The following is a 14,758-nucleotide window of genomic DNA, read 5'->3' as shown; positions in this document are numbered from 1 at the left end:
ACATGTCGGAGTCGGTCATTGTTCATGTGAAAGTCAATCAATGTTCTTGATATGACTGGCGTATGACGTGAAATTTGCATGTGCACGATTTTTATTTTCAAAGCCGAAACGGCGGGAAACAAATACTGAATACAATGACATGTAAGATGCTTGTCAAAATTAATGGTCTCCAGTGATTTGTCTGCCTTTTATGAAACCGTCAAAATAAAGAGTGACATACGTGTATGGCGCTTACAACCAAATCAGGTACGGCATCGTCTACGTTTTTTGAACGCGGGAAATGGGTACAAGTGACCGTGGAGTGACTGACGTTTTACATTCGAGATTAACTCAACATGCCTACAAATGACTTAGGTGATAATGACAACACAATGTCTTTGTCAACAAGAAGAGCTTTGGTACCCTAGCCACAAGCAACAGAACTACGTCATTGGTACAGTATAACGTTACAATAGGCCGTGACGTTACGACGCTTTGTGGATCGGGATCAGTGATCAATTGAAACCAAGCTCTTTGAACTCTACCTGAAACGATGAAGCGGATTTTCGATAACTTTCCCAAGGCTATTGGCTATTAGGTATTCTTGCAACGTTCGCAGCCCTACGAACCACTTAAGCATATTCTTAACACATTAGCTACGATCAAAGTTAAGAATTCATGGGGCTACGAACGTTTGGAGAATTGGGGCCCTGGAGTACGCCTCACGTTATGGTGCACACAACTCAGGGGATAATCATTGCCACTGTGTCTTGAACAAATCAAAATGGCTTTGCATGGTGCACGATGAAGCATGCATGATGAGACTGAAACACCTTAATAATACACCCGTGAAGATCCGGGTATGAGTTCGTCTTCAGCAACCCAGGCTTGTCACAAAAGGCGACTATGCTTGTCGTAAGAGGCGGCTAACGGGATCGGGTGGTCTGGCAGACTTGGTTAACACATGTCATTGTATCCCAGTTCAGTAGATCGATGTTAATGCTCTTGACCACTGGATTGTCTGGTCCAGACAATTATGTACCTACCACAGCACCGCCATATAGCCATATAGCTGAAATATTTATAACATATTGATTACTATTTGCTTTCTGCTCACACACAAGATGCGTGAAATGACTGGTGTCTGGATAATCTCCCAATGTAAGCTGTCAACAAAACTGAGGACATTGGTTGCAATCACAGGGGCTTGTATTGCTGAAAATAATACGTCTTGGGTTTAACAAGCGTACACTGATATTCATATACATATGGCTCGCACCAACACGATATATCACGCCACGAAATGAAAATAGTACTGGTGTTTTATTTTTGACCAATCAGAGAGCAGCTCGTCGTTGGTGTAAGTCTATCGAGGGTGAGGGACAAACATGGTGGACTCGATCACTCGATACCGCTAATTTCCCAGTAAAGTCGTGTATTGCAGGTAAATAGTAACATATTTCATTTGAGAGGTTGTAGAACGAAAGCGGAATATCTAGCGATAGGTCAACAGGGAGTGACCTATCCCTGTTCATGTGTATGTGGATATGAGTGTACGCATGTTGGACCCAGGACGTGTAATTTTCAGCAATACAAGCCCTTGTGGTTGCAATGCTTTATGGAACATTGCGTTAACACAAGTTCGAAAAGTGGACAAAGTGTTGTGATCATATATTGTTTGCACAGTGCCCTAATGTAGACTCAACAAATGTAGGTTGTCACCAGATTTGAAGACATCAAATAAAATAGTTCATGCGATATCGAGTTAACAAGAATCTGAAAAGTGGCCAAAGTGTCGTGGGGACCTGGAAAATAAGGTCAAGGTCACCCAAACTGACAGGTGTTTACGTAATCCCTCGATGTAGGCTTTCACCAAATTTGAAGATATTGGGTACAATACTTCGTGAGATATCGCGTTAACAAGAATCGAGACGTACTACAGACGCCGAAGGTCAATCAGCCAGTCTTCATTATCTCTTTTAATAGGTAAGCATTAGTACTCTTTGCAGAGATCGAGTCTTTCCCACTGTGCACTGCCTAGTTAGCATAAAAAGGACGAGAGTGCGGTTGATGTGAATGTCATATCTCTTCATCTTCTGGGAGCGAAGATATTTTTGCTTTTGTCGTGACGCGATAAATCTCGCATGTTAACAAATGAAGAAATCGGCCTAAACCAGGAATCAATAGTATCCACTTTTCACTTCAAAACCAGAACGGGTGTCCGTTCCTCTTTTGTATTGATTCCAGTGGTTAAGCTGTAAGATATTTAGGCTAACATCTTCATGGGAACTGATTGTTTCTCCCTTCGTGTTTATCTGCTCCAGTATACACGACACAGAATTTCTGACCAAATTGGCAAAATGAGGTAATTAAGCCATGCCGTCTAACTATCATTCTGTTGTGATCAAATGAACGTTCTCTTCCGCTACCCACCTGAACTAAATTGTAAGATAATTGCCAAACCATACCAATAATGGTGTATGGTTGGGAACTTTGAAGTGAGGAAAAACATAAGGCTGTAGGATCAGGTCTCTATAGAGCAAGCCTGTCAGTGCATCTGCCACATGCACGAGATGCGCCTTTCCACCATGATGTATTCCTGTCCATACCACACGTCCGTCGCCAAATGGGACAACCTGCTGGGCCTAGAGTTCTGCAGACGTCTGTTGACACGTGCGACGTCCATCACCACGTGTGAGTAGAAAACGAGACTCATCACCGAACAGTACATTTCTCCAGTTGTACATTTCTCCTCATGTACCAATCTAACCCTCTGTTGACACCATCTGCCAGATGATGTCTGGTCAATGCGTGACTCTTCTTGTGTAAAATAGTTCGGCCTCACTCAGTCTGCTTAGCTGTATAGTCCGTTTGGTTCAAAAGCGGACCGATGAATTGCAATGTCACTCGAAAACTAATAAACGTAACATACTCAATGAAACGCTGGTCATAAGCAAAACCTCGTACCAACTCTGTGAGGTTTTTGTCGAATTTCTGTCCTAATTATAAAAAAAGTTGTTTAACAAACTATCATTAAAATATTGACACAGTTCCGTGTTTATTACGAGGGAGGAGTGCAGAAAAAGGCACAGCCAGGTGTTCGAGAAGCACGTCCACATTTATTTATTCATTAACCTGTGTTGTGCTGTCTCCATGCTTTCTCGCACACCTGGCTGTCCGTCTCTCTACACTTCTCCGTCGTAACAAATAGTGAACGGTGTCAATGTTTTAATGATAGTTTGTTGAAAAACTTTTCTTATTTTATGGAAAAATATTCTGCAAAAACCTCACGGAGCTGGAATGATGTTCTCATTGTGATCAGCGTTTCACTGAGTATGTTACATTTATTAGTTTTCGAGCAAGACTGCAATTCATCGGTCCGCTTTTGAGCCAAACGGACTATAGCTGGAGCTGTACCTCTTAGTCTCCCAAGCCTTGGTCGTCAACGCTGTTGGCGTGGTTGCACTAGGTCCACAATGCAGAGATTTTCTGTCGGGATACGCCAAAGTGTCTGACCACATCTTTCTGAGTTGCTCCAGCTTGCAATCTGCCAATGCCGTTGTTGCGTTGAGTCCTATTCAGTTTTGGCATTCTGTAATTGCGTCTACTGCCGTTACAGGGTCTGAATGAACGGCTTTTGATGCGGCGTTCTATAGCCCGGTAGCCAGGGTTCCTGCATACATAAATACTCGATTTTGTGCTGTACGCTTTTCACAACCGGTTGCGTTCGGTTGAATTGGTGTTTCTTTGCATTTTGGAAACATCAGCTTTATATTTGCTTATTGCATTTCCCTTTATTTAGCTTTTAGATATTTTGTAGAAAATTGTTTCATACCTTTGTCATTTTTTTCTTTTTGAAGAGCATATTACACAGGAGCAAGTTCAAAGCACGACGATGCATTGCCTGATAATAAAAGGGTTATTAAAGATGTTCTCGTCTATTTCTCCAAAAACGTCCTCAATGGTGCCAACATTGAAATTTGGAATGTCTAAATTTTTAGGTGCTGTGAAACACATCTTGAAAATGGTGGAAGCGAAAAAGTGCCGAATATTTGAACGTATTTATACGCAGCGAATAGTCTTGAAATTTCAGGGAATCGAATGCCATTCGATCATGTTTTTCAACCAAGCAGATTACAGAACACACTGACTTTTGGTTTACAATAAGGAACTATGCATGGAATCGGTTTTCGTTTTTCATTTCAGCAATATCTTTTCAATGATGACTAATCCAAATATTTTTATTTCCTCCATGCTGTCTCTCGGGAGGAGGTGTCGGGACGTAAACAGCATCTTCCCATTCACCTTGCACTGAAACATTTAAAGACAATCTTCACCGTGTTGTTACAGCAACAAGACAGTTAAAGAAGCATTGTGTTACAAGTACTCGCTGGTCCTGGTGGAGGAATATATATATATCCATGCACCGATAAACTAATGTTCCATTGATCACTCACTGATTTCGAAAAATAGCGTTACAGTGTCTTACTTCATTTATGTGCAATATTGTTTCTACTTTTGTGTTGCTGGCGTTTAACGACAGTGAACACTCTCCAAATGTGTCAGACAGGCGTTCATGCCAGTAAAATATATCCGTGGACATCAGTCCTTCCTTTCAGAAGTTATTATTGATAGAGCTATTCTACGTCTTGAAAGTGCATAATTTATAAAATCATATCATTTGTGACAAGGTTTTACAAAAAGGAACGGAAAGTGTTATGCTGCAACGAAAGAAGGGCGGTTTGTCTAGTAACATGGTCTCCTCCAAACAGACCTGGAATTCTGCAGCAGTTGATAGAATTTCCATCGTGAACATCTGCTCCATTTCAAATGGGAAAGGAGAGGCCAGATCAGTTCCAGCGAGGGTCCAGATGGACGAGTTGTAAATTTGTCTGAAGACCGACAGCTCGGGAATGTTTACAGACATCTTCAGAGGGTAGTCTGAACTTGGTGTTACGAAGACGACGTCAAACCTTGATTAGAAACAAACGCACATTCACTTGACATATACTCTTCTATTTGGATAGGACGTATAAGCAAACTTTTCAAAGAAAAAAACATTTCAAAGAAAGACGTCTTATGAGCGAGTGAGTTAAAAGTGTGAAGTAAGTTTAACGTCAGACCGGCAATGTTTCAGCCATATCGTGACGGGAACAAGTTTGACGTTACACAATGCATGGATTGCACGTACGCAACGCAGTAACCCTATATACGTACATCAGAGTGTGTCGTTCTTGATTTTGACTGTTTTACAAGGAGGTCGTTAATCAGCAGTTACTGTTTATTGATTCATTTTGCATCACGTAGTTCTTAGTATTTGTTTCTAGACGTTTCTTTGGGTCTACTTTTGTTTTTGTTTGTTGCTGTTGGTTTTTTCTTTGTTTTAAAATGGAAATCGTTCACATGCTAATTTTACGTCATACACGATTCATAAATATATTTCGAGAGCCATTACTGTACAAACAGGGATGGTCACAATGAAGTGTTGATGCGATCTCTCGTTACTATCATATCAGCATTCATTGATTCCAATATATCGCCCATTTTTTTCAATCGTAAATTATAAGTGGAGTTTTTACACTTACATATACAATACACCTATCTTCATCTGAAGTACATGCCCATCATAAAGAAGACAACTGATTATTGGGAAATTCGTTGTTCCTACTGTCAAAATACTCGTATAAATATAGGTACTTATATTTCGATTAATTGTGATAATAATTATTTTATTGCCTGTCATTGAACTAAAGACAATGAACAAAGTAAACATACATATCTCCATTAGGTGTTCCAGCCACAGTGAAGCCAGAATCAACAGGGTGTAGATATGTTCCACTGAACCTTATTGGCGTGTTCTGCAAAGGTAGAGTAAGGAAAATAGAATGCATTGATCTCAAGAACATTTATGATCATAATCGTCATTCTGGTACTATAGACACCATACACACGCACACGTGCTTATCGCTCACACATGCGTACACACATACAAAGACATGAATAGAAGAATGATACACATGAACACAGGCGCTCACAGGCAGGCACACACAAACACACTAGCACGTTCAGTTTTGCATGACTTTTAGAAACTATATCTACAACATCTCCAGAAAAATAAACGCACACAAATGTCATTCCATCATACCTGAATTAAACAATTGTTACCGAAATCGTGTATGTATTTATTATCATTATTATAAATACTAATATTACTAGGCGCTGGTTATGTACGCCCCTGCATGGTTCACATATGGTTCCCCTGAACCAAACCTACATCACCCGATCAGTATGACTTTTATATGTATCTACAGATTTGAGACACATGAGTAAACTTTTCATCTTCTTCTTCATATAAGTACACTGAGTTTCCCCTATGACAGAGTCTGCTTATCACAATCAACATGTTTTTATGTGAGATTTTTTACTTGTTTGTGTACACAACCAAGGTCAGACTACTTCTCACGACCTCATGCTCCGGGCATGCATACTCACTTTATAGATTGAATTGGCATTTTTGATGATTTGTTTCGGTACTTGGATACCGAAAGGTATCAGAATCTGCAAAGTTGTATTTTACGTTGCGTGTGACCTTTAACAGTTTATATCAATACCGCTCACGTAAACATATAACACAAACTATAAATGAAGCATGTGTCGTCATCGATATGAACTATCATATAAATAACATATATATGTATACACATTATTACATCAAATACAACTATCATCTAAGTAAACATAAAAAGAGAGTTACGGTTTGTTAACGTTGTGTCTGACTAGCTCTTTGTAGAAACACAGAACGATTGTGGGAAGGTTACTGAAAAAACATCGTGGACGGATTCATCTATTTTCTGGTTTTCGCAGTGAATAGGTTTTTGTTTCCGTTCACCGAAGTTAGACCCGTGAAGGTCCGGGGGTAGAATAGGCCTTCAGCAACCCACTACTTGTCGTAAGAGGAGACTAACGGGATCGGGTGGTCACACTCGCTGACTTGATTGACATTGCGCAGATCGATGCTCATGTTGTTGATCACTGGATTGTCTGGTCCAGACTCGATTATTTACAGACCTCTGCCATATAGCTGTAAATATGGCTGAGTGCGGCGTAAAACTAAACTCAGTCACCGACGTCGTCATGAGACCACAATGAGAAAAGGTCCATCTTCAAGCAGTAAGGAACCGTGCTAGTGTATGGAGTACTTGTGCCTTCCTTGACTTGGTCATCTCCTCCATTACCCCTCCCCCAATTCACCCCCACCAGGACGTATGGGATTGGCTCGGTGGATTAAAACCAGGGATAATCTACGACGAGAATGCATTCGGCACTCTATCTAGCGCCTCCTTACAACTAACAACTAAATATCAGTTTAACAACTAACACTTATCAGTTGCAGAAAGATTGTCTCTGAGAAATATATATGTGCCTGACCACAACAACTAATTAACTGTTGGCTTTTGGGTTTTTTAAAACAAGAAGTAATCATTTAGTATAACTTGACTTTACGGTCATGGTCCCACGCATGAAACGACTCCTCACACGGTTAGTGGGTATATGTTAACTTCATGAACAAGCATTAATAATGAGATCCAGCTAATTAGTCCCATGCACAATGTGTTGTCCTGAAAATCGACAATAGCTAGTCGCCGTTTCAGTGCGAATATTCTAGTCTTTCACTCATTAGGCCCCAGAGCCACTTCACTGTTCAACACCTGGAACCCCGTGTTGATTGCCTCACTCGCTGTGGCGAGACTAATTAGTGCTGTGAGGTTTCCACGGATGACCAGAAGTCGGAAAGCACCCCACACCATGCAACTTCCGCCCCCGAATCTGTCGACTTTCTGTACATAACATTTGGCATAACGTTCACGACGTCCTTTCCAAGCTTGATTTGGCACTAACGTCATTATCACGACGAATGGATGGGTTTGAGTGGGTTTTGCTAACGTGTTTCCAGAGTCGAAAGATAGGGATCCCATTTCGGATACATAGATGTATTATCAGAGAAAAATTATTCATTATATTTAAAAATCACATTTTGTGAAGTTTCTTTTTTGACTCAGTGTATTTAGATTCTAAATTCACATTACAAAGGAGGTCTATACACAAATCTTGGTCATGATAAGGTGAGAAACCTCAAACAGAATTCCAATTGGTCAGCTCGACACCTTATAAAACAATCACACGGCTTCTTTGCTCGCTGCTTATTAGATGAAAGATGGTGATGTGGATGAAGGTTACGCAGGAAAATTAGGTGACGTGGCTATACAACGTCAACAGACAGCTGTGCAGTCAACCGATAGTTTGTCGTTTAAACCTGTGTGACAGTTGGTATGTCTGACCAGGGAGACTCTATCAAGCTGATGTTAACACATGTGATCTAACGATAGTTTTGCGTTCCTTAGCATCTTTTGGAACTGATGGCCATGGTGTATCATTTATTATTTCATTTATTCACATATGTACATCTATCTTTTATTTTTTTTTCTTTATTTCTTTCATTCATTTAGATATAGTTCTTGCTCTTAATTCTTACTATAATTCATTAATTCATTCACTGTAAAATTCCTACTTATAAAGTAAGCTGACTGACGTACTGTTAAACGCAGCCGAAGTTGCGCTGGAAACGAACCAAGTCACTGTGTGCGTTGGATCATGACGAGGCACATGTTAATTAATACAAATGATAAAGAAAGGAAGCGAGTGGCATATCCCTGTTGTAGATTATTTCTGGTCTGACAAATAGGAGAGTACCTCATAAAACCTCGGTAAGAGAAAGTCGGGACAGGCAAACGAGAATTACTAACAATGGATCCCACAATATTAAAACGAAACATGCTAAACTGGGTAGGTACACTTAAAATTTGCAACGGTAAGGTTTTGCCCACGATAGGATGTATTCAACAATGGAAACTTTGACTACATACCGAGTGTCCCGTAGAAAGAAACTGAGTTTTGGTGCTTTTGTGTTTCTTTTGTGCGAAGGTTTTACAAGGCCTTTAGCTCACGACTGGTGACGCGTGATGTCATGGACAGAAGGTGACAGTATTTTGAGCTCTTTCCTTAATTACCCAGTTGGGGATCCTTAATTACGTATTTGTTCTGAAGGAGCATAGACTATGTATTCTATACTTAAGTGGTTATTGGCGAATGTCAGTGGGATTGACAAGACATATTTCAATACAGTTTAAAGAGCAGTATAGGTCTTCAGGTTTGCTCACTTGGTTGACTTGGTTGACATGTCACCGGTTCCAGTTTGCGCAGACCGATGCACACGCTGTTGATCACTGGATTGTCTGGTCCAGACTTGATTATTTACAAACCGCCGCCAAGTAGCTGAACATTGCTGAGTGCGTCGTAAAACTAAACTCACTAAAATTAAATTGAATTATGTGTGATTATGCTTTCATCTATTTTAACCATATGTTTGCAAAAAAAAAGAAAACAAGCAAATGAAAATATGTTCGTCCACATGCGAGATTAGTCGAATTAAGACTAGAATGATTTCATTTTTTCGTCATGATACTTATAAACACACTTTCGTTCATTTGCAACCTCCAAAACAATTTTAAAAATCCCATGTATTTTGAGAGCAAGTCCATATTCTTGTACTTGTTAAAAATTAGCGGAAATTAACCGAAAAATTTAAGTCAAAATGAGTTGAATTTTGTGCTATGATACGTATAAATATACCCTCATTCATTTACAAACTTCAAAGCCTGGGAAAATATGCGTTTTGGGTAAAAGGAAATATTCTCGCACATGGGCCATAATGCCTTTCGTCCATGGGCGAGATGTTTTAAAATTGCTCTCAACTTGCGAAATTAAGTTAAAATGAGTTGAAATTTGTGTCATGTTACTCACAAATGTACTTTCATTTATTTACATCCTCCAAAACATCTAAAATGATGTATTTCGAATAAAATGAAATATTCTCGCCCATGGGTCAAATGTTTTTCGCCCGTGGACGAGATTTTTAATTTAAATCGCTCTAAATTAGCAGAATTAAGTCAAAATGAGCTGAATTTCGTGCTATGACACTCACAAATATACTTCCATTCATTTACAAACTGCAACACATGGAAAAAACAAGCATTTTGAGTAAAATTAAATATTCTCGTCCAAGGGCTAAAATGTTTTTCGCCCATGGGCTAAATTTTGTTTTACGGAGTCAAGTCACAATAAGATGAAATTTGTTTCATGATACTTATGAACATACTTTCATTCATTTACAACGTCCAGAACATTAATTCTGGACGAAACTGTAAACATTCTCGCCCATGAGCAGTTTAAATTTTGAGTTTTCGAAAAACAAGTTTTGTATTTTTTTCATCCTTAGCACATATTCATAACAGCTGCATGTTTATTTTTGTCAAATCCCTTGTGATAGCGTGGCCACAGTCCAGTCAGTTTCTAGACTTTTGTGAGTGTTTCATGTAAAAACACGTACTTCGTCTATGCATGTTCCTGCTGCTGTTGTCCAACTGGAAGATGGAGGAACACAAGCCAGAGTGTCATTGGTACCCAGGAAGGCTTTTCCATATCCGCAGGAGTACTTGGTGGCAATGATGCCTTCTCTCCGGTAAATGCTGGACAGGGTAGCGTTAGGGGAGCCACACTTTGCTGATAAAACAGGGAAAAAGAAACAATTATATGTAATGTCTTCTCAATCTGTCGGGGGTGGAATAGGGCTTCAGGTTGCCACGAAAGGCGACTATGCTTGTCGTAAGAGGCGACTAATGTCGTTGGGGTGATCAGGCTCGCTGACTTGGCTGGCACATGTCATCGGTTCCCAATTGCGCAGGTCGATGCTCATGCTGTCGATCACTGGATTGTCTGTTCCAGACTCGATTATTTACAGACCGCCACCATATGGAGTGATTGTGAGTGTGCTGAGTGTGGCTTAAAATAAAACCCACTCTCACCCACTATCTCGATAAGTCCTATGGCATCTGCGAGCAGAGTCCCAACATTTTTGAATAATGGATTGTTTCGGGTGTGACAGGAGATGCACCACGAGTATTACGGAACCATCATGGGAGGTGACAAGTACTCTACGTGTCATGTAAGATGTTACATTTATGCCAGGGGTTAAGAGGATCGCATGTGTATCGCTGTAGTGAGTGAGGGAGGGAGTTCAGATTTAACGTCACATCGTCAATATTTCAGCCATATTGTGACGAGAACATTTAATTGTGTTACATAGTAATTATGGTAAATTATATAAACCTGTCAAAGCGGACAGTAAAACCGACTTGAATACCACAATATCAAGAAATAAAACTAGCATATATCTCTAAAAATATAACTTCAAACTAGGATAATACATTACGAAAAGGGATGAGGATCGCCAACAACTGAAAGTAGACCAACACTCTAGGTGTATCATAGTAGGTGCCATGTAGTGAATGCCACTTGTTTAAGTGGCGCTATCACAAGTCTGATTAAGGATGCCACGCATGAAGTTACAGGTCACATTCTGACACATGAAAAGTTAATACTCTTTTTTAAAGGATTCAATCAATAGGTATTGTTACCACTATTAGCGTGATTTGGATATTGTGCCGAGAACCATGGTCAGATCAAGTTGATGCAGAATTTTTACCGTTTGAGTCTGATGAGAGTTTGATCTGAGTGTACATACAATATGCAAAAATCCAAGATGACTTTGAAATATCCAAGAAAAATCATTTTTCAGAAATTGAAAGTGTGGTTATTCCATCTTGTAATTCAACAAAACCAGCGTCACAATTCGGGTTCAGTGAGAATTGTGTTTGGTCACACATTCTTTCACAATGCTAGATAAGGGAATATATTCAACACAGTACCAAAAATTGACTATTAACGTTAACTGAACACGGGTAAAATGCTAGGCATAAGGCATACCACATTCTGTTATAGACTATGTAGACTATGTTGAGTCAAGTGAATATAGAGAAAGTGAGTGAGTTTAGTTTTACGCCCCACTTAGTAATATTCCAGCTATATGGTGGTGGTCTGTAATTAATCGAGTCTGGACCAGACAATCCAGTCATATATATATATTACCGAGTTCAAGCTGAAAGTTTACCTGGGTCATTGTTTTCAAAGGGTGATGGCACTTTTTTGGGGTGAGCGGCAGCCATTGAGTAGACAATATGACCTGTGTTATAAACTTGATTGAAACTCAATTGTAATTTAGTTTTGAACATTAAACGGAACCAGTTGTATATTTAGAGACATAGGCTTTATAAATTATTAAGTTCACCTTTAAGTGATCATTATTTTCTACAGAAAATAATAAAATGTCCGCATAAATTACGGGAAAAGTCAAAATAGTATAGAGTCCGGAGCGCCTGGATATGAACTGTACGTGAACTGTACGTGACGACATTACTTTTGTACAATACACAGCTAAACGCACTAATATATTACCTGAACTCAAAACAAAAGAGTATTACTAATAAGGAGGATTATGGTTTGGAGATTTATCCATCAAATATTTTAAAAGCAATATCTGGAAATACTGATTTATAGGTACAGATAAATTTCTTGAGTGGGTACAGAGCCCTCTCGGCATGCTTGGACACGACATCACAAGCTCTAGAAAATATGTTTCTACACGAAAACGTTAGTTCCAGGTATTAACAGTAATTGACAGGTTCAAGTTTCTCATTACATATGTGCCACCTTTTATGTGTTCATACGTTGCCATCTTTTTTAAACAACAAGATATTGGCTTTGTCGGTATTTATGGAAAGTCCCCATTTCTTGCATTACATTTTTAGAATATCAATTTTCTTTTGTAAATTTAGGACACTGTCCCAAAATATTGCAACATCATGGGCAAACAGGAGAATGAAAAGTGGGTAAAAGAGTGAATTAAAATTTACAGCCACATCGGCAATATTTCAGCCATATCTTGAATAAATCAACTTATAGATGGACAATAGTTAACATAAAATTAGAAATATTTGGCTACGAATGACAGTAAAACAACCAGATAATCACTTAAAATAATATAAAACTAGTAATTGTATCAAAAATAATTTAACCATACATGCCGATACAATATGATTCAGGCTATGAATCACCAACAACTGAACTGCTGAAGGTAGATCAGCATAATAGGGACGATAGGGACTTACAGTACATTTGGTTCCCGCATGGACTCCATCTGGATTTACACCATCCCTTCAGCAGTAAACAATTCAGACACCTAGCCACACATTAAAAATACACATCGGCTACGATTAAAGACAGTGGAAAGATGTAATTCAATTTCAATGTTTTGGGACTACCCTCTCAGAAGGACATTTTACACACACACACACACACACACACACACACACACACACACACACACACACACACACACACACAAATCGGTAAACAAATTTCTTTTAAAAATGCAATATTGAAATTAAATGGGAACTAGTAAAAAGAACCCTCCAATGTGATCACTGTTCACGATGTCTTTGACAAGTTCTTCAATGCATAGAATGAATAAAATAGTGGATAAGACGCAGCCTTGCTGGACTCCTGTCGTAGAATTAATTATCTTGGAAATTGTTTGCTTGCTACATCTTGGAACTAACCTTCCATAATGTAGTCTTTGGCCCCACTTGTGTCCTTGTCCTTGGCTGTCTGAGTCTTGTAGATTGTATACATCTCACACTGGCCACTGCTGGTGACAAACCTCGCCCCAACACATCGGGAGTTTCGGAAGCATCTACTGACGCAATCCAGAGGGTCCGAGGTGTTTACTATAGAGATGATGTCTTTGCTAGACAAACTTTCATTTACTCTTGCCAGATTGAAGGATGTTTTGCACTCATGTGGGGAATATCCACAAACTACAATCATGCATTCAAAGAGTAATAAGAATGTTAAAACCTGGAATGCCATGATCCTTCAGAGAGATGTTCATTCATAACTTCAGAATTAAGTAGAATCGACTTCAGTACAAGTATCCACAATGTTTAACCGATGACCATATCAGTTCGCACCATTACAGCTTTCTGCGCAACAGTTTCAGCGTCAACGCTTCAATCTCATCTCGTCTATTGTAATAGATAAATCGATACGAGCATTCAAAGGGAAAATCAATTTTACATTTGGCATACATATTTGGCATACAGTTGCTTACAGACAAAACAGAGACCTGTGGAAACTACAGAATAGTCAGCAAAAGCCTGATTATGTGTTTGAGGAAACAAAGTGGTTTCTTCAATGAAAATGGGATAGCCGAGTGGTTAAAGCATCGGCTCATCCCGCTGAAGACCCGGGATCAATTTCCCGCATGGGTGTAATGTCTGAAGTCCATTTCTGGTGTCTGTCAAAGCAGGTTATACAGGTACATAAAAAAACAAACATTTATTCGTTCCTTAACCCCGAAGGACTTGTACAAACTACTGGTGGGGGCACCCTACTGTTCTCGGCTCCTTTGATGATGACTGATCACTGAAACCTTTGGTTCATATGTAAATCTTTTTCATATTTGGACCTGACAAATGAAACCTTTTTTACGATCGTGGCCAAAAAGGTCACATATGTTTTCGAGATATGAAACCAAATTACGAAATGCTTTATCGACTCTGTATCAAAATCAATATTACATTAATTTCAGATTATCAAAACACGAGCTGAAGACCAACAGCAGCCAATGAAAACGAAAATATCTTTCTTCCTGCCTCACGCCTTTGGTTGAGTCTGTCACGTTAGTCCGGAACGCGTCAAAACCTATTTATCTTACATTCAATATTAATAAACATTATGACTTTAATGTTTATACCCACACATT

The 14,758-nt window shown here is 39.3% G+C and overlaps 1 protein-coding gene across 1 annotated transcript; it reads right to left on the bottom strand.

Annotated features, from left to right (window-relative positions):
* Positions 1 to 4,176: 4,176 nt before the first annotated feature.
* On the bottom strand, positions 4,177 to 13,863 carry LOC137292089 (uncharacterized). Its single transcript, XM_067823634.1, has 5 exons — positions 13,554 to 13,863; positions 10,427 to 10,599; positions 5,755 to 5,837; positions 4,754 to 4,952; positions 4,177 to 4,290 (listed from the first exon to the last, which is right to left on the bottom strand). Exons 1-5 carry the CDS (start codon positions 13,861 to 13,863, stop codon positions 4,177 to 4,179), a joined length of 879 nt encoding a protein of 292 aa, XP_067679735.1.
* Positions 13,864 to 14,758: the final 895 nt, after the last annotated feature.

This window comes from Haliotis asinina, chromosome 7 (genome assembly GCF_037392515.1).
Source record: "Haliotis asinina isolate JCU_RB_2024 chromosome 7, JCU_Hal_asi_v2, whole genome shotgun sequence".
NCBI classification, from domain to species: domain Eukaryota; kingdom Metazoa; phylum Mollusca; class Gastropoda; order Lepetellida; family Haliotidae; genus Haliotis; species Haliotis asinina.
The sequence above is the reverse complement of the archived record's forward strand: the minus strand, read 5'-3'. Positions and strand labels throughout refer to the sequence as shown.

Coding starts and splice junctions, on each gene's coding strand:
- LOC137292089 (XM_067823634.1), bottom strand. CDS start 13,863: ATGGCATTCCAGGTTTTAACATTCTTATTACTCTTTGAATGCATGATT. Junction 5,838..10,426: donor CAGGAACATGCATAGACGAA/GTACGTGTTTTT, acceptor CTACCTTTGCAG/AACACGCCAATAAGGTTCAG. Junction 4,291..4,753: donor CAACTGCTGCAGAATTCCAG/GTCTGTTTGGAG, acceptor TAAATGTTTCAG/TGCAAGGTGAATGGGAAGAT.